Genomic DNA, 19,450 nt, shown 5'->3' with positions numbered 1-19,450 from the left:
TACTTTGGCCAAATTTAAAACAACATAATAAGTAACTGTGTTTGGATATATCTCAAAATTGAATAATGTGGTCTCAAATTATTTTGGAGATAGATCTAATTCATTTGAAGAGCTGTTCAATTGAGATGATTTTGAAATATCTCCATGAAAAGTAAAGCTCTCACGCTATCATTCATTCTTTAATTGAACTGAAGAGATCTATATTATATTATTTTAAGAGCCCATTAGTTATTTGAGTGAGTTTGTTGCATACCCCGGCTCCACTCTTACTATGAGTAGATAAAAGACAAGGATGTGTGCGTGTGGGAGGGGGGAGAGTCAACCGTTAGTCGTAGACTTAGTTTTGTAGTTTTGAGTGATGTTGCAAGAGCGAGGCAATTAGTTGTATATAAATTAGTATATTCGTATTAAACCTTCTAAAGGCTTGAACCATGTTATTGTTTGTATGAGGACAAATTTGCCTTTTCACTGATGCTGATATTAAACATTCGTGGTCCCACCTACTAGATTTGTTGCACCAAAAGCAGTGCCAATGCCTTTGATTATATGAAGCCAAGCTTGGCTTTTTACCTGACAGGTGCGACAGTGTAACCTCCCTTACACGACCTTTTATTGGCGTCACGGTGCGTGGCCATGAAAAGTCAAGCGAGAATTTTAACCCGGAAAGAAATGATTTAAACATAAACAAACATGACCGGTGCTGGAGGGGTAAGACTATTGTTTCTTTATTAGTAGTTGTATAAATTAATAAACACATCCTATGAATGATATGATTATGTACCTTTATACCACTGGCTGTTCAGTTTTTCGGGTTTAACATACCTGTATATTAATTACTCATCAGTCATTAAGTAAGTTTGGTAAAACTAGATCTTAAAGCTTGAACTTTTCGTTTTAAAACTGAATGACAGTTTACAAATATACCATAAAAGTTAACACACACACATAAACAAAGCTGTTTCAAAAGCTCCAGCGATCGCATGGTTCTGCTTATGGAAACTGATAAAAAACCCGACCATTTTGAATATACATCATTGGGTTATTAGTTTAAAATAATAAAGCATGTATTTATGCCATTTATATGCATGCATATTTATGTATAAAATAGTGCAGCACATAACATTCAAAATGAATTAATTGTACTGCAAACAATATTGTCAAACATGGAAACAAAAGAAAAGATAAGAAAAGTTGATTGCACCAATGACAGATCGATTTTTCTTTAATTCTTGGCTGTAATGAAATGTATACTTTTGTAACGTAAGTTTGGCTGGAAATTGTACAATAGTGGTTCTTTAATTAATTCTATATTTTTAATCTTTCTTCGGAAACGCCAGCTGAATTTCTGGACCTTACAATGTACTCTGTTCATGGTGTTCTGTCACACAATCGTTGATAAGATGGCCCATATTATCCCCAGACTTACAAGATAATTATAACTGAATTACAACAGGTTTCTGCCCCGACCGTGCGGACGGACATAGGGCCGGATGATCTCGAAAGCGGGCCCTTGGAGTCACCAAAATATTATATCAGTCCCGTGCAGCCCGGCGTCTATGTGGTCAACTCACCGGAAGCTCCATCTAACTCAAACAAACAGAAACACACTAACAAGGTAGTGCTAGTATTAAGTCAGTATTACTATACTTCGTTTTGCAATAATTGAAATGAAATTGTAAAGGAGAAATACTGGTCATTATTTCATCTGAATCTTTTTAAATACAATTTTTTTTTGGTTAAAAATAAACGATGTACCTTTATTCCTCTTATATTTTGTCTTGTGATTGGAGAGCCGTATGTACGGGAAAGCAGTGTATGTTTAGCTTTAATCTGTAGATCAATGAAAACAACAAAGCAAAGCACGAGGTGTTCAATATCGACGACGATATTCAGCTAAGGCCCTCAAACGGAAATACTGGAAACCAGGATATAGACGGTAGTAACCGCGATATTGACCGATCACAAACATTCGGGGTGGATGAGAATGAAGCTCGTGGAAACTGGACAGGCAGACTCGACTTCATACTCTCTCTTTTGGGGTAAGCCTTGGGGAACTGGATTGGCAAGCTCGACTTTATATTCTCTCTTCTGGGGTTAGCCCTATGAAACTAGACTGGCAGACTCGACTTCATACTCTCTCTCTCTCTCTCTCTCTCTCTCCCTCCCTCCCTCCCTCCCTCCCTCCCTCCCTCCCTCTCTCTCTCTCTCTCTCTCTCTCTCTCTCTCTCTCTCTCTCTCTCTCTCTCTCTCTTCTGTGGTAAGCCCGAGGGAACTGGCCTGGCTTGCTCGACTTTATATTCTCTCTTCTGGGGTAAGCCCGATGAAACTAGACTGGCAGACTCGACTTCATATTCTCTCTTCTGGGGTTAACCCTAGGGAGCTAGACTGGCATGCTTGACTTTACATTCTCTCTTCTGGGATAAGCCCGAAGAAACTTTACTGGCATGCTCGACAACATACTCTTTCTTCTGGGGTAAGCCCGAGGGAACTAGACTGGCATACTCGATAATATACTCTCTCTTCTGTGGTAAGCCCGAGAGAACTACACTGGCATACTCGATAATATACTCTTTCTTCTGGGGTAAGCCCGAGGGAACTACACTGGCATACTCGATAATATACTCTCTCTTCTGTTGTAAGCCCGAGAGAACTACACTGGCATACTCGATAATATACTCTCTCTTCTGAGGTAAGCCTAATGGAACTAGACTGGCATACTCGATAATATACTCTCTCTTCTGTGGTAAGCCCGAGGGAACTAGACTGGCATGCTCGACTTTATATTCTCTCATCTGGGGTAAGCCCGAGGGAACTAGACTGGCATGCTCGACTTTATATTCTCTCATCTGTGGTAAGCCCGAGGGAACTAGACTGGCATGCTCGACTTTATATTCTCTCATCTGGGGTAAGCCCGAGGGAACTAGACTGGCGTGCTCGACTTTATGCTCGCTTTTCTAGGGTAAGCCCGAGGGAACTAGATTGTCATGCTCGACTTTATACTCTCTCTTCTGGGGTAAGCCCGAGGGTACTGGACAGTCAGACTCGACTTTATATTCTTTTTTCTGGGTTAAGCCCGAGTTAACTGGACTGGCAGGCTCGATTTTATACTCTCTCTCTCTCTTTTCTTGGATAGGACATGTACTTGTAGTTACTTATTGCAACATCAGTAGTCTACCCCATTCACCACCAAAAGGTAGTAAAATATGATTTATGAGAATGTTTTGCATTTATGACAGGATGAATAAATCAGAAATAGGGCTAGCAAAAACATTTGCTTTCCGGTCGTTAGATATCGTGGAATATTTCATTATGGACTTATAATCGAATAGTGACCATTTTGATTATGAATAAACTACTTTTGATTGGTATTCCTTTCTTTCGAGCGGACGCTTTTGAAATAACGAATGACTTATATGTGACTATAACGACCCACCACTACCCCCAGGTACGCGGTTGGGCTGGGGAACCTGTGGCGGTTCCCGTACCTGTGTTACCGGAACGGGGGCGGGGCGTTCCTGGTGCCCTACCTCATCTTTATGTCGATCGTGGGCATTCCGCTCTTCTTTCTGGAGACCAGCCTCGCTCAATACTCCAGCTGCGGGCCTACAACCTGCTGGGGATTCTCACCCATATTCTCGGGTAAATTGCGGAATTTTACTTCAAGGTCTTAAGCAATAGTTGCTTCCGATCTCAAGACAAATGACAATTTATTTCTTGAATATGACGTTTTATTCGAATTTTTCAATGAAGACAAGTAACCAGAACACCTTTCAATTGACATTATTTTTTATAACATGAACATACTAGCCTGGTACCCATACTGCTGTTAATACGTTCACTGCGGGTCTAGGTATCGCGCTGTGCATGGTGTCCCGGCTGAGAGACCTCTATTATAACATGAACATAGCCTGGTACCCATACTACTGTCAATACGTTCAATGCGGGTCTCGGTATCGCGATGTGCAAGGTGTCTCGTTTGTCGGCCCAGGTATCCCTATTACTGTAAACATGTCCACTACAGGTCTCGAAATTGCGATTTGCAAGGTGTTAGATTCACTGTCGGTCTCGGTATGGCGAAGTGCATGGTGTCAGGTATGTCGGCCCTCTATTACAACTTGATCGTAGCCGGGCACCCCTACTACTGTAAACATGTTCACTGCATGTGTGCATGGTTTACGGTCTGACGGCTCACTATTACTAGATGATCATAGTCTGGTGCCCCTACTATTGTAAACATTTTCATTGCAGGTTTGGGTATTGCGATGTGCATGGTGTCCGGTTTGACATCACTCTATTACAACATGATCATCGCCTGGTGCATGTTCTACTTCTTTGTCTCCTTTCAACACCCGCTGCCATGGGCCGGATGTGATAACGACTGGAACACAGAAGGTAGGTGTCTATGCCAACACCCTCTGCTCAGGGACGGCTGTGATAACTACTGGAACACAGAAGGTAGGTGACTACGCCAACACCCGCTGCCCTGGGACGTTTGTGATAACGACTGGAACACAACAGGAAGGTGACTATGCCAACACCCGCTGCCCTGGGACGGTTGTGATAACGACTGGAACACAACAGGAAGGTGACTGTGCCAACACACGCTGCCCTGGGACGGCTGTGATAACGACTGGAACACAGAAGGTAGGTGACTACGCCAACACCCGCTGCCCTGGGACGGTTGTGATAACGACTGGAACACAACAGGAAGGTGACTACGCCAACATCCGCTGCCCTGGGACGGCTGTGATAACGACTGGAACACAACAGGAAGGTGACTACGCCAACACCCGCTGCCCTGGGGACGGCTGTGATAACGACTGAAACACAGAAGGTAGGTGACTACGCCAACACCCGCTGCCCTGGGACGGTTGTGATAACGACTGGAACACAACAGGAAGGTGACTATGCCAACACCCGCTGCCCTGGGACGGTTGTGATAACGACTGGAACACAACAGGAAGGTGACTGTGCCAACACACGCTGCCCTGGGACGGCTGTGATAACGACTGGAACACAGAAGGTAGGTGACTACGCCAACACCCGCTGCCCTGGGACGGTTGTGATAACGACTGGAACACAACAGGAAGGTGACTACGCCAACATCCGCTGCCCTGGGACGGCTGTAATAACGACTGGAACACAACAGGAAGGTGACTACGCCAACACCCGCTGCCCTGGGACGGCTGTGATAACGACTGAAACTCAGAATGTAGGTGGCTTTGCCAACACCCTCTGCCCAGGGACGGCAGTGATTACGACTGGAACACAGATGTTGACTCCCGAGTTTATATACATTGAATGATTGCAAATAGTCGTCTAATTGCTAAGTATGATTTTCTCTGATGGTTGAATATCAAGCTCCGTCAAAAGCTTCAAAGGAATATTTAACACTCTAAAACATACGACAATTCAAGGCGCGTCATGCAGTTGAAGATGGTAAACATCAGCTAGGTTTGATCTTACAGACTGCCGCTTAAAACTGCCATCAGTAAGTTGTGATGACGGCGTAAAACACGTGAACGGCACGTGTTACGTTGACAGCGCGTTTACGGGACTGTGGAACGATTCTTTATTCACGGAGGCAACCGGCAGAAAACGTGTGTCTCCGTCGGAAGAGTATTACAAGTACGACTTTTTGTTTTAATTTGGTAATCTATAGATTACAAAACTTCCAGATTTGACTTTGATTAAAAATTCTGGGCGGATTAGATATCGGGGTGAGGGTGGGGTCATTAGTTGATACATTTATGTTTGATCAATTTCTTTACACGACTTTGAAATACTGGCGTACGTTAGAGACACAGAAGTGTCTAAATGTTTTTAAGAGGCACAGGTTGTTCAAAACTTTCATTAAGGATTTAACGTTAACTATCATCGTTAAATATTACGCTGTCAACGTTAATATTAACGTTATCTTAAACGTTGACAAATATGAGTTGTTCAAACATAACACTTACACAGACGGCCATAAAGTAGGCGTTAACTTAACTTTGCACTCTCTCCCTTCATTCTGTTTCATTTTAATCGATTAGTTATAGAGTGGAGGCGGCGCTGCAAACGCACAAGATGAAATTTTGAAAAACGATTTCCTGTTTCAGTGGGTACATTCTGGGTATTAGCTCAGGCGTTGAGGAGGTGGGGCAGCCGCGGTGGCAGCTGACACTCATCCTGCTGGCCGCCTGGACAATCTGCTTCCTCTGTCTCATCAGGGGCATTAAAACAACCGGCAAGGTAATGTAGTTTTTCCCTCAATATAAATCCGATGGCATAATCTCCTAATAGTTATAATGATGAATGATGTTTGTTAAGGAAGGTCAATTCAAAATTAATTGAACTTCTGAATTATAAGTCATACATGATCTTAATCATGTTATAGACTGTATTCCATTTTTTGTTATTGACTCTCAATTGCGCTTACAACAGCCAACTACACTAAATGATAATAGCTTGGCTGAATGTTGTTTTTTCAGGTGGTGTACGTGACGGCAATATTCCCGTACATCATGCTTCTCATCCTGTTTTTCCGCGGGGTGACCCTGGATAACGCCGGGGAGGGCATCAAGTTCTACATTCTCCCCAAATTTGAAATGTTGCTTAACGCAAAGGTACTGTTATCTTGACTCTAGTAGGTCGTATGATTTTCGAACAAACTACGAGGTTTTGCCATAGTACCGTTTTTGTAGGTGTTGTCGTCCTACTCATGACTTGCGAGCACGTTTATGTTGGCCCGATAATGGCACAGCTTTGTCATCAGCCAGCAAACTGTCTGTTGAGTTTTTTTCCCGTGGTAAACTAAGAATAGGTCGGTGTCTACACGCGGTACTCTGGTTTGCCTTTGATTTCAGCTATGTTGATGTTCCAAAGAACTACCCACCAAAATATAATACAGATTATCTGCTGTTTCTTTAACAATATATGAAGTTTTCAGATCACAACACTTTAAACTCACTGATACTGTTTCCAACTCACCCCTTGTTATCACCCCCAGGTGTGGAAGGACGCAGCGGTACAGATCTTTTACTCAATGGGGCCGGGCTGGGGCGGCATCCTGGCCCTCTCTAGCTACAACCGTTTCCATAACAATCACGTGGGGTAAGCCAACACCTTAACTATTTAGTTTTAAGCTCGACTATTCGAATAATGATGAGGATATACTACTCGACCCGACTTCGGCATCGACGTCGGCGTCCGGTTAAAGTTTTAGGGCCTACAATTTACTTACACATATAACTCTAAAACCCTACGTTCAATTCACTTAATACATAACACAGGTGTTCAGGACCATCACACAATGAGGTTACATAACTCCATATTTTCCAAAATATGGCTCCTGATTGACTTAGGAACTTAGGTTAAAGTTTAAGGGCACATTGTGTAAGGTAAAAGTTTTAGGGCAAGTTGGGTGCTTTACTGCTATACCCTTTATTTAATTGACTTATTACTCCACACAAATATTGACGACACTCTTGCAATTAGGTAACATAACACAATTTCATCCTAAACAAATTGTGGCCCCTTAAAGACTGAGGAACTTAGGTTAAAGTTTTAGGGCACATTGTGTCCGGTTAAAGTTTAAGGGCAAGTTGGGGTTTCCGATAAATTCTTCTATACCCTTCATTCATATCAAATACTGTTCATTTCATTCAATGGTATTCAAGCCTTACACAATAGCCACAAAAGCTACCACACAATTAGGTGACATGGTTAAGGCTACTGTTTCTTAAAGTAGAAAATTGGTTGGTGCTGAATGACTTGAGTTAGGGTTGGTATATTGCAACGAAACTAAGTAAAAAGGAAGAGTTTACTAAGAGATCTTTCATTGGATTGTGTTTAGGGCCTCTAGTGTCAAGGTCAAGGTCACTGTTACTTAAAATAGTTAACCGTTGGTACTGAATAACCTTAATTAGGATTCACATAATGTGACCAAACGTGGTATGTCGGTTGAGTTTATGGAAGACATCAGGGTTCAGGTCAAGGCCACTGTAAATAAAAAAAGAAAAAAAGCAGTTGAAACTGAATCTCACAACGACGGTTGAGAAGTTCTAGAATGTTAAAAACCTGGTTCCGTCGCATTCCGACGTTTCTTGTTTACCTTAAAAATCGACACATTTTGGACTTTCATTATATTCATTTCTAAGACAATGCGGCGTATAATCGAGCGCGATGTCCTACGACAGCTCTTGTTAATTGTGTATTATATTCAAATAATACTGACTTACGTTCTTGCTTAGTGTTATTTAACATCAAGATTTAGCGAATCGGATCGACGGACCATTGATTCCCGCTTCCATTCACTTTATATAAATATTTACTCGGTCACAATGCTTTTTATATAATCGATGTCAGAATGCGAACATGCATTTGTTAAGCAACCCCTTTGTGAACTATTTATTTCTCAAACTAGTATGGATATTGATTTCAATTTCTAATAATTTTGCATCTACAAGTATACACTCCTTAATATCATTCTAGGGACTCGTTATTCGTCTCGCTGGGCAACTGCATGACGAGTATATTCGGCGGGTTTGTCATTTTCTCCTATATCGGATTCATGGCCGGCCAGCTGGGCGTCACGGTGGACAAGGTCGCCACCGACGGTAAGTGCGACCAACACCTTATTTCCATGGACAAGATCACCAATGACGATAAGTGGAGCTGTAGCCCGTTCAAAGTCAAAGAACCGCAACCAAGCTTATAGCAAAAGGGCAACCATTAAAGATAGAACGTTGAAATAGATATCTGGTTGATAGAGTATATTTGCAATGGTTAAGTGTGTTCTGTTATAAAATTGCATCATTCCACTTTTTTTAAATGTGTTTCTAGGGGCGGGGCTGGTATTTGTGATCTACCCAGAGGCCCTGAACAACCTGCCCGGATCTACTTTCTGGGCCATCATTTTCTTCCTCATGCTTATCACCCTTGGACTCGACAGTCAGGTATGGACATTTATCATTTTGCCTTTTGCCTGTAGGCATATTTTCCCGTACATTACCGAAGTCGCTTTTCAGATTAATGCTTTTGGTACTGATTTATTTTTGATTGACAGAAAGGTATCAATATCTTTCTTTCATTTTTCCAGTTTATTCTTTTATCGTTTTATTGACATAATGGTGTAAATATTCGTTCACCTTTCCGGTTGCTACTTAAACCATTTTCTTTCTTTAAGTTTGTGACTGTGGAGACGGTGATGACGGGCCTCTGTGACTCGTTCCCGGGCCTCCGGAAGTACAAGACGCCCATCATCGGCGCACTCTGCTTCTTTTCCTTCCTACTCGGACTCCCAATGTGCACTCCGGTGGGTGGATTTTTTTCGTTAATACATGGGAAAACACGTACTAGAGTATATGATACTGACGTTAACATTGTTTTGACTAGTTGAAAACGTACGTAACCACGCTGAATGCATGCATACGTAATTACCAGAATATTTAAATTACAGAAAACACATTGTTCAGTCCTACTCCTTGTTTAGATAAACCATAACAGCCGTATCTCGTCCATAATGCCTGTTTGCTCTATCAATATGCTACATTCACTTGCAGGGAGGAGTGTATATTCTACAGATCCTCGACTACTATGTGGCTGGATGGTCTTTATTATTTATAGGACTTACTGAAGTATTAGCGGTCACATACGTGTACGGTACGCCTTATTACTTACTTCATTAATACTACAAGTTTTTTATATATGTTGTAACCAACCTTTTAAAATGACGGAAATATAAGCAGAAATTTAAACGAAAATACAAAAACATTATTCTGTACCTTCTTCCCCAGGTTGTCGCCGGTTTTGTGACGACATAGAGTTAATGATCGGGCGTCCACCGGCGCTGTTCTGGAAGGTCACGTGGATGGCCACATGTCCTATTGGAATCGCTGTGAGTACTGGCCACTTGCTATTCAAACTAATAACTAATGAACTACTCTGTGCTGTTGAACATAAATGTACCACATACCTGTTTTAATTTAAAGTATATCCAAATATATGAGGCCATATTTTGATTAGTTTTAAGCTCGTCTGTGTTACGAAGAAAGAACGTAAATATTTTGTCGTAGTCTTGGTGTCGTCCTCGGCAGTGGTGTCGTCGGTGTCGTCGTCGGCGGTGGTGTTGTCGGTGTCGTCCTCGGCAGTGGTGTTGTCGGTGTTGTCCTCGGCGGTGGTGTTGTCGGTGTCGTCGTCGGCGGTGGTGTTGTCGGTGTCGTCCTCGGCGGTGGTGTCGTCGTTGTCGTCTTCGGCGGTGGTGTTGTCGGTGTCGTCGTCGGCGGTGGTGTTGTCGGTGTCGTCGTCGGCGGTGGTGTCGTCGGTGTCCTCCTCGGCGGTGGTGTTGTCGGTGTCGTCCTCGGCGATGGTGTCGTCGTTTTCGTCGTCGGCGGTGGTGTTGTCGGTGTCGTCGTTGGCGGTGATGGTGTCGGTGTCGTCCTTGGCGGTGGTGTCATCGGTGTCGTCGTCGGCGGTGGTGTCGTCGGTGTCGTCGTTGGCGGTGGTGTCGTCGTTTTCGTCCTTGGCGGTGGTGTCGTCGGTGTCGTCGTCGGCGGTGGTGTCGTCGGTGTCGTCGTCGGCGGTGGTGTCGTCGTTGTCGTAGTGTAAACACTTTAACTTTGGCAACAACTCAACAACCGTGCAAGATATTGAAATGAAACATGCTTAATATGTTGGCAGATACACGAACAGCAAGGCCAATAACCCTGACTTTTACTTATTGTCGAGTTATGCCCCGTGTTCGACTGAAAAACAACAACAACAACAACCAATCTGATGAGCCTTGCGTTCGCTTCCCAGTGTTTTTGATTCCAAATGAATTCTTGAAACTATGTCATCCGCCATTCATACTATTCCAGATATTATAAAACCCTTCCATTTCTCGTTAAGTTTATTCTGGTGTTCGCGTGGGTGGACTACGCAGCGGTGACGTACGGGGATTACGTCTACCCGGGCTGGGTTGACGGGGTGGGCTGGCTTCTAGCGCTAGTGTCCGTCATCTGGATCCCGGGTGTCGCCATATACAAACTGTACAAGGAAGACGATGATGATACACTGCTAGGGGTAAGTTATGTTGCATTCTTAATCTTAATGTATCTAAGGGACACAATTCTTTATATACTACAGCATATTTCTCTATTGCAGTTATTCATACTGAATACTATGTTTCCTATATAGCTATGCCTGTAGTATTGTATTTCACTTGATGCTTGGGTATGAATGAATAAACATGTAACTTCATTTGAGATCTTATGAATCTAACCCATTCCGCAGGTTGTTGTAAGAACTAAACCAACAACGCAACAAGTTACGGGTTGAAATTCGTGTTGACTGCATGCATGTCATCTTGTATGTCATGCGTACACTGGCAATTCCATGAAGCCGAACCCATCAAGCGCCCTACAAACAAACTGCATCACAATCAAGTGTACTGCTTCATAGGTTTCAACTTAGTAAATTATCAGTCTTATGTCTTTTCATGCAAACCATAGCATAGGCTACCTGGCAATAGTCTTCCGATCAAACGCATTTTATTATCCACCCTTTAAAACTGTATTCTGTATTTACTAGTCCATCCCTGGAGGACAGAATTTAAATGATTTGCAATAAATCTAAAGCCAGTTTGTAGTACCCAGCAATATATTTGTATCATGCTTGGGTAAAATGAAGCTGATCACAACCTCATTATAATCTTACGTAATGAGTTCTCGGGCACTTATATCGAGTATGGGAAATTTTATACTTGAACAAAATCCCAGCTTTTCAAATCCACGAGCGCTGGCTATTCATACAGATTACCCCTGCACTGTAACTATGATAATTACCTTCTTCATAAACAGAAACTACGACTGATTACTGTCCCCTCCCGGGAGTGGGGTCCGGCCCTGGTGAAGCACAGGAGGTTGGTGGAGCGCGTGCCGGGGTTTGTGGTGGACCCGTTCACGGAAAAGGGCCAGCTCAACAGGGCATATTCCGGCAGCTCATTAGGCAGCATCCATATAGCCAATGGGAACAGTGTCAGGGTAAATATGTCACAATCGCATACAAGTCGTTAATGATCAACATTCACAACCAAAAAACAACCCTTTGTTTATTTGCAAGCATCCTTTATTTAAGCATACATCACAATCAGTGAGCAAATGTCTGTTTCCTTCAGCGGTACCCAAGTGGGACGTCCATGGTTGGTAGCACCCGCTCTCTGTCCACCGGACGTTCGGGAGTTTCAGCGACTTCTCGGGTCACATACGAATCACAGATTTGACGAAAATGGATTTGAAGCCAATTAAATATTAAGGGTTTGATGAAGATGCAAATCACACTATTTTAAACATTGTCGTGCATTTATATTATTGTCTGTAATATAGGGACTTTGTTTTACCTTTTTGTATTTTACACGTTTATATGGTTCCTTTTTTCGTTTTAATGCAGTGTAAATGCCTTCTACAATACTCTAACAATTGTGTTCAACTTCATGTGATGTACTTGCCGTCTTTCAGTAAGGTAGAATTCCAGTTTTATACACCACTCATACAATATGCATAAAACATGTACATAGTTATACCATTTAAATCTCATCGTTATCATATCAGTAAATTAATTTCTTGTTTTATTGTACAAGTTTATTTGTAATAGATCTTAATATTTATATACACTTTTAATCGGAAATAATGATATGTATTTTTTCATACTTAATGTTAAGGTTGTTGATAATGCAAAGTTCATTTTGTCTGTCTTTTTTAAATAATAAAACTATAAATGGTGTTGATTGTCTTTGGAGCACCATGAATTTCACCGATAGGCAATCCAAAGCTTATACAATATACAGCATTGAACGTTGCAAGTTATTACACTGATGATAAATTCCAAGTGTATTCTGTTATTACACTGTTAATAAATTAAAAATTTATGCAAGGTGCCTCATTGAACGTTTTAAGATTCTGCGATGTACAACCTTGAACGTTGCGAGATTTAGCAATGTGCGACATTAAACGTTGCGGGTTTTGCAATGTATGATCTTGAACATTCCAAGTTTTTGCAATGTACGACCTTGAACGTTGCAAGTGTTTACAATGTGTGACCTTGAACGTTGCAAATGTTTGCAATGTACGACCTTGAACGTTGCAAGTGTTTGCAATGTATGACCTTGAACGTTGCAAGTGTTTGCAATGTACGACCTTGAACGTTGCAAGTGTTTGCAATGTACGACCTTGAATGTTACCAGTTTTTGCAATGTACGACCTTGAACGTTCGAAGTGATTGCAATGTACGACCTTGAACTCGACAAGTGTTTGCAATGTACGACCTTGAACGTTGCAAGTGTTTGCAGTGTACGACCTTGAACTTTGCAAGTGTTTGCAATGTACGACCTTGAACATTGCAAGTTTTTGCACTGTAAGACCTTGAACGTTGCAAGTGTTTGCAGTGTACGACCTTGAACTTTGCAAGTGTTTGCAATGTACGACCTTGAACATTGCAAGTTTTTGCACTGTAAGACCTTGAACGTTGCAAGTGTTTGCAGTGTACGACCTTGAACGTTGCAAGTGTTTGCAATGTACGACCTTGAACGTTGCGAGTTTTTGCAATGTACGACCTTGAACTCGACAAGAGATTGCAATGTACGACCTTGAACGTTGCAAGTGTTTGCAATGTACGACCTTGAACGTTGCAAGTGTTTGCAATGCGAGTGTTTGCAATGTATACCTTGAACGTTGCGATAGTTTGCAATGTACGACCTTGAACGTTGCAAGTTTATGTAATATACAATCTGGCACGTATGTAACGTGCAACCTTGAAATGTGTTTGAAGTTGTTATACAATGAAATTGTTATCAATTCACTCTTGTGTAATAAATAAGATTGTTAATATACACATGTACATTTTAAGCCATTGTACTGTATGGTGTATACGATTGTCAAATGTTTATCTCAATTCTAACGTATTAGGATAATCCATATTGAGTATGTTGTACATTTCATTGCACTTTAATGTATCATCATACTAGTATGTCAAATAAAACATTCTAACACATAAATAATGATCAATATCATTGTAGTGTCGATTTCTTTTTCATCTTGAATCCATTGAAAGTGAATACATTTGTTACATGGTAAATACTCCTGAGTTTCTATCATTGGTTCATTCATGACGTCAAGGTGGATGATGTCTTCACTCTGTCTGGTGTCGCTGATGTCACAGTTTCTTCTGACGTATCGGAAAAAGACAGCATTCCTATTCCATCAGATGTAGCAGTCGATTCCCGCTCGTACTTGGAATAGTCATAATAGTTTTTATCTCGTATGAAAATGTCGTCTGCGAGAGATCTTGTCTCGAAGCGCATTTTCTCGTAAATTGCTGACGTCATAGTGGCGATCTCGAACCTGTACTCGTTGTAGCGATCCTGTATGGAGCGCGGCCACTCGGTTATACAGTCGGGTGTACTGTCGGTGAGAACACCCAGAACCTCAACACCGGAAGGACCTGTAAGCAAGTGGAAATTAACGAAAATAGTTGATATACAAAGTTTACATAATATATAATTATGGCAATCAAAAGTCATTTAACTAACTAAATCGACTGTAAAGCATCTGTTGAATTCATAGTTGTGAGTTTTGAAAATAAGTTTTTAATTTTATCAGAAGTAATTGTAAAACATTAAATGTTCTTAAATTACCCGTGTCGACAATGACGGGAGCCCCGAGTGCCCGGTACTCCATACAGCAGTCAAGTGCTATCCGGCCATGCGCGTGCATTTCGTTATAGTTCCACGTGACGGAAGTGGCGTCCTTTTGTCGCACAAACAGGTTACACCTATGCTTTCGTTCCTCCCTCTTCAACCATAGCAGGGCCTTCAGGATAAACGAATATAATAACAAACATGTATTAATAAACCAAAAATGCAACTCTGCTTTGAATACATGGTGACTACCCTATCCGTTATATCTAATAGTTGCTTATTAGTAATATATATGAATATGCGTCTTAAAGTTTTTAGAAAAATCATGTTTACGGCAAGTGCAACCATTTCAAACTTTTATATTCACTCATACCTCTACAACTCTATCGGAATCCCGCCTTAAGACGCCACATTTGACGTCCAAATGTTTGCTGTGAGAACCAACGTGTCCGTACCCGATAACGGACACTTCCGGAACTCCGACAGACAGCAAGTCTTTTCGCGTGAGAACGACCGGAGGCGGGAGTGGCTCGCCGTCGACCATCATCACCTCAAGGACCGCTACGTTCAGGTCGTCGTCGAGAAAACACACATGCGGGTTCAACCGGTACTTATGACCTTGTGACGTCATCGGGGAGTCAAAGGTCAAGAAGACTCCAGGATCATCCAGAGCGGTCCAGTCAGCATTCCCTTTACGGTCTGGGTCTTGAAGAATGAATAGAAGAGACCAGAACTTGTCTACTAGTGAATTAATTGTGTAGACAAAGGCTCTTACATGTATACACATTTTGCTTCCCGACTTTAGCTATATGATGCATATACAATCATTTAATATAAAAATAATAATAATAATAATAATAATAATAATAATAATAATAATAATAATAATAAGATTATAATTATTATTATTATTATTATTATTATTATTATTATTATTATTATTATTAAATCAACATACCCACAATATCCCGGACAGTGTGCGCGGCCGTCATGACATAGCTGGATCCCACCCGGAAGGCGGTACCGGCCATCTTTCCGTGAACAATGGCGCCAACCGACAGGAACTGGCTGCCTAGCCGCCGGAATGCCTCCTCTGACAACGTGTCATCAATGTGCTTCTTACACATATGCAGAGGTTCCTTCTCCAAGTCAAGCTCTGGATTTAATGAATGAATGAATCGATGTATGAATGGATGGATGGATGGATGGATAATGGATGGATGGATGGTTTGAAACTTGATCATTTCATGTTCATTTTAACAAATCAATAACATAATAAGACGAGGTTTTTCAAATTAGTTAGTTTTATCTTGCCGTCCGTTTTCTTGGCAGGAGGAAGGGTCTTCGTTAAGGGGATCTCTACAGCCCTGGCTTCTTTTCCGGGCTTCTTAGCTGCTGCCGGCTTCTCCGTCACCAATGGGTCTTTCTTTGCAATGAACGCGTCTGTTGAAAACAAAACTGATTTTGTTTTAACATACGATTTATATGAATAGTCATAGTCTAGGAATGTATTTTGGATTCAATCCATTTTGCAGACATAAAGGCAGACAGACAGGCAGGCAGACAGGCATACCGCGTAACACATCGCGCTTAACTACAAGTTTGGGTTACACCATAGTACGTTCCTACAAAGCACTCAATACATTGTGAGTCGGGTCAGAGCCTTAAAGGGGCTGTCCCACGTATGATAAAATAGCGAAAAAAAAAGAAAATTGTCGAAAATTGACATAAACTTGGCATCGATGTGTACAATGCATTGAAACTTACTAACTGAAGTACCACATTTTTTTTAAAGTTTAGCAGTTATTTCGTATTTTTCCATTAAAAAGATTACTGGGTATGTCTATCAGGTAGAATTCATTCCTTATGCGTAATTGGCTAGTCGGTGTTATCACGTGATATTACCGAGGTAGGTGTATAGCTTAATTATGTCACCCGATTAGAATAAGCCTTTGTAGCGCCGTGAGTAAGACGCTGGATCAAATTTTGGCGACGCGGGTTCGAACCCGGTCTCCGACACAATTTTTTTTTTTCATTTTGGTACTTTTATTACAATTATGATATCAAAGCGTAACACATTCTATTAGATAATTGTCCTGAGATTCGTTACAGAAAAAACAACAACTTTTTTTGGTGCCAATCTGTGACACAGTCCCTTTAAGAAATGTCAGGGAATGCTTAAAACTGTGAATTTACCCAGTTCCTTTGTAGGAGACGCAGGGAGCAAATGCCTCTTTGAGCTCTGGGATCTGAAGTATTTCAAGAGCCTTAGATAGTATTCTAACATAACGTTCCGTACTAAGAGATTTGAGACTTTAAATGGGGGTGAATATTTAGTAAAAAGCACTGCAATTGCATTCCGTTTTGAAACAGACATACCGAAAGCAGGCCGGGCAAGAATCTTCTCAATATCCAATATCCCTTTGTTGATTTCAGATTTCATAGCCTTTTCCTCGGCATCTGTAACGTCATAGAAGACGTCCACGTAACGTGTAAGGATGTCCTCGACCTTGGTCATTGTGTTGTTGATGACGTCATGATCCTGGTGCGTCTTATCGAACACCAGTTTTCCTTTGAGGGCATCGACCGCCTCTGTCTTTTGTTCGGTAATAGTTGCCTGGAAACGGGAAAATAGATATCTGTTCCTACAAACAAACTTCAATGGCGCTATCTATTTTGCACTGGTCAAAATACGTTGACGGTCATGTTAAGCGTGCACAAAAGCGTTAATTTGTCATCGATAAATGCAACTGTTCCGGCGTCCATGAGAGATACGTCATATTCTGTGAACGAACCCTATTTTGTGCATTACAGTTAACAAAAAATGCTGATCAATTCATTCCGGTCCATAGTCCCGCTGCCTTGACTTACCGGCTATTTTTGTTGGGATAAAATACGAGATGTGTCCAGAAATACTATGTTCAACCGCGAAAGTCAATGGGCAAATGTTTTGAGCAGTAAAAAAGTATTAAGATGAAAAGAGTGCATATATAACGTTACCATGGTGTTTGGGCCATGGTTAATATCTTTATTTATTGATGGCACATTCATTGGTGAGATTTAAATACAATTCTTTGAAATAAATAAGACGTGCATGTTTGTATATCCATTTGTGATAGTTCGCGGTGCTGTTGATGTTGCATGATAAATGGTTTATTTAAAACACAAACACGTGTGCGGAAACTTGTTCCGAAACTATAGTCAACATTGATGGGAAATAGAAGTGTGAACGTCACAACGACGTTGTGATGTGCACGGCATATCACAGAATGCTTTTGTCCAGTCTTGATTTCCCTATTTATGTCAGAAAACCTTTTTTGAGAAATTTATTGTGAAAAATAGCTTAATAAAATAATACCTTTCATTTTACAATATCTCTACACTATTTCTCTACATGCAACGTGTCCACGAACATTACAGACGTACAAAAAAAAACATGATATTAAAGCGCGCACCTGCCTAACGTAGTTACAATATAGCTCCACGTGATATTGACGGCAACGCTCAAGTTTCCCTTGGATGGCGTCAACCTGTTTAATAAGCTTTAGCAGGTGCTTTCCCTGGCTGCGTTCGTCACGCTTGAGAGTGTTGATAACGTTCAGCTTGGTTTCTGCCTTCGTGATGTTCCCCGTCGCCTCGATCACACGCTTTGTCACGCGGCAGTTCCGGTGAGCGACACTCTCTCGGCACGTGTTACAGAGGAATTCTTTGTGGAGTTCACAGAAGGAAGTATACCTGTAGTGGAAATCATCAAAAACTGCTCAAATACTTTCAAAGGACTGATTTACTTAAACGATTAATGTAGAATAAAAACCATTTCAAAATTCAAAATCATCGCGGTCATGTGAGACAAAATTCTAAATTTACTTCAACAACATTATTATTTTACAGTGGATTACTTTATTACGTTAACGCTACCTGAGATTTTTGTGTTGTTTGCAATTAAATTTTGATATATTCGCTACTGGTACATTCTTCATCTCCTTGACAACGTAGTTCGCCATGTGGTGATGTTTAGTCTGGGGGTTGTTCTTGTGGTCGATTTGGCACGCAGCACACGTGTACACGTGACATTCCGTGCAGAAGGCGGAGGCCGGGGTGATCTTCCATGTCATAGAGCACGGGTTGCACATCTCCTCCACGACCAATATGGCTTCTTTCATACTGTCAAGAATCTGTTTCCTGGGAAACATCTTGATCCAGTGCCTGGACACCTTGCCAAGCACGTGACACGGTGTCCGCACGCGGCAGGTCGGGCAGTTAAACGTCCGGTCTAGCTTATTCTGATTCTCATAGCACTGCAGTAGCACGAGGATGCATTCCTCACAGAACGAGTGCATGCACGGTAACGTGCGAGGTTCCACGAGATTACGCGAGCAGATCTTGCACGTAGTTACGTCGTCTGATACAGAAGGACGTCGCCATTTTTCAGCCAACTTTTTGGTTGGTGCTCTTTTCGATTCCATTTTATTCCATACATATAAATTATCAATATCACAGAAATGTCCTCCTTTTTTACCTTTATATACTTAATAGCCTATACGTATATGATGTGAGCACAGTGGTTCGATTTCATTTGCTTTACAAGCAGTATGTGATATTGCTATCATGACGATTTACCCATGAGTGAGCCAAATTATTGAAATACAATGTAAGTTTTTCCGCAACAGTTGCTGTTTTGTTCTTTAAATCAATGGAAAATACGTTCAAATGAAATCGAACCACGGTACTAACAACATGAACGTATAAGTTAAGTATATATAGGTATAAAAGGGGGTAAATCCTGTAATGAAG

At 41.4% G+C, this 19,450-nt stretch overlaps 2 protein-coding genes across 2 annotated transcripts; one reads left to right on the top strand and one right to left on the bottom strand.

The window, feature by feature from the left end:
* The first annotated feature begins 634 nt into the window (after positions 1-634).
* On the top strand, positions 635-12,743 carry LOC128218532 (sodium-dependent proline transporter-like). The gene is made up of 17 exons (XM_052926218.1): positions 635-708; positions 1,454-1,615; positions 1,837-2,039; positions 3,446-3,639; positions 4,249-4,392; positions 5,469-5,628; positions 6,102-6,234; positions 6,474-6,608; positions 6,992-7,095; positions 8,476-8,600; positions 8,827-8,939; positions 9,170-9,298; positions 9,546-9,645; positions 9,780-9,880; positions 10,873-11,046; positions 11,823-12,005; positions 12,140-12,743. Exons 1-17 carry the CDS (start codon positions 691-693, stop codon positions 12,242-12,244), a joined length of 2,283 nt encoding a protein of 760 aa, XP_052782178.1. The 5' UTR covers positions 635-690; the 3' UTR covers positions 12,245-12,743.
* Positions 12,744-13,257: 514 nt separating this feature from the next.
* Positions 13,258-19,206, bottom strand: LOC128218533 (uncharacterized). Its single transcript, XM_052926219.1, has 8 exons — positions 18,575-19,206; positions 18,112-18,391; positions 17,036-17,273; positions 15,971-16,099; positions 15,615-15,812; positions 15,030-15,361; positions 14,654-14,828; positions 13,258-14,460 (listed from the first exon to the last, which is right to left on the bottom strand). The coding sequence occupies exons 1-8, from the start codon at positions 19,120-19,122 to the stop codon at positions 14,123-14,125; spliced, it is 2,238 nt and encodes a 745-aa protein (XP_052782179.1). The 5' UTR covers positions 19,123-19,206; the 3' UTR covers positions 13,258-14,122.
* Positions 19,207-19,450: the final 244 nt, after the last annotated feature.

Source organism: Mya arenaria, chromosome 14 (assembly GCF_026914265.1).
Source record: "Mya arenaria isolate MELC-2E11 chromosome 14, ASM2691426v1".
In the NCBI taxonomy this organism is placed as follows: domain Eukaryota; kingdom Metazoa; phylum Mollusca; class Bivalvia; order Myida; family Myidae; genus Mya; species Mya arenaria.
The sequence above is the reverse complement of the archived record's forward strand: the minus strand, read 5'-3'. Positions and strand labels throughout refer to the sequence as shown.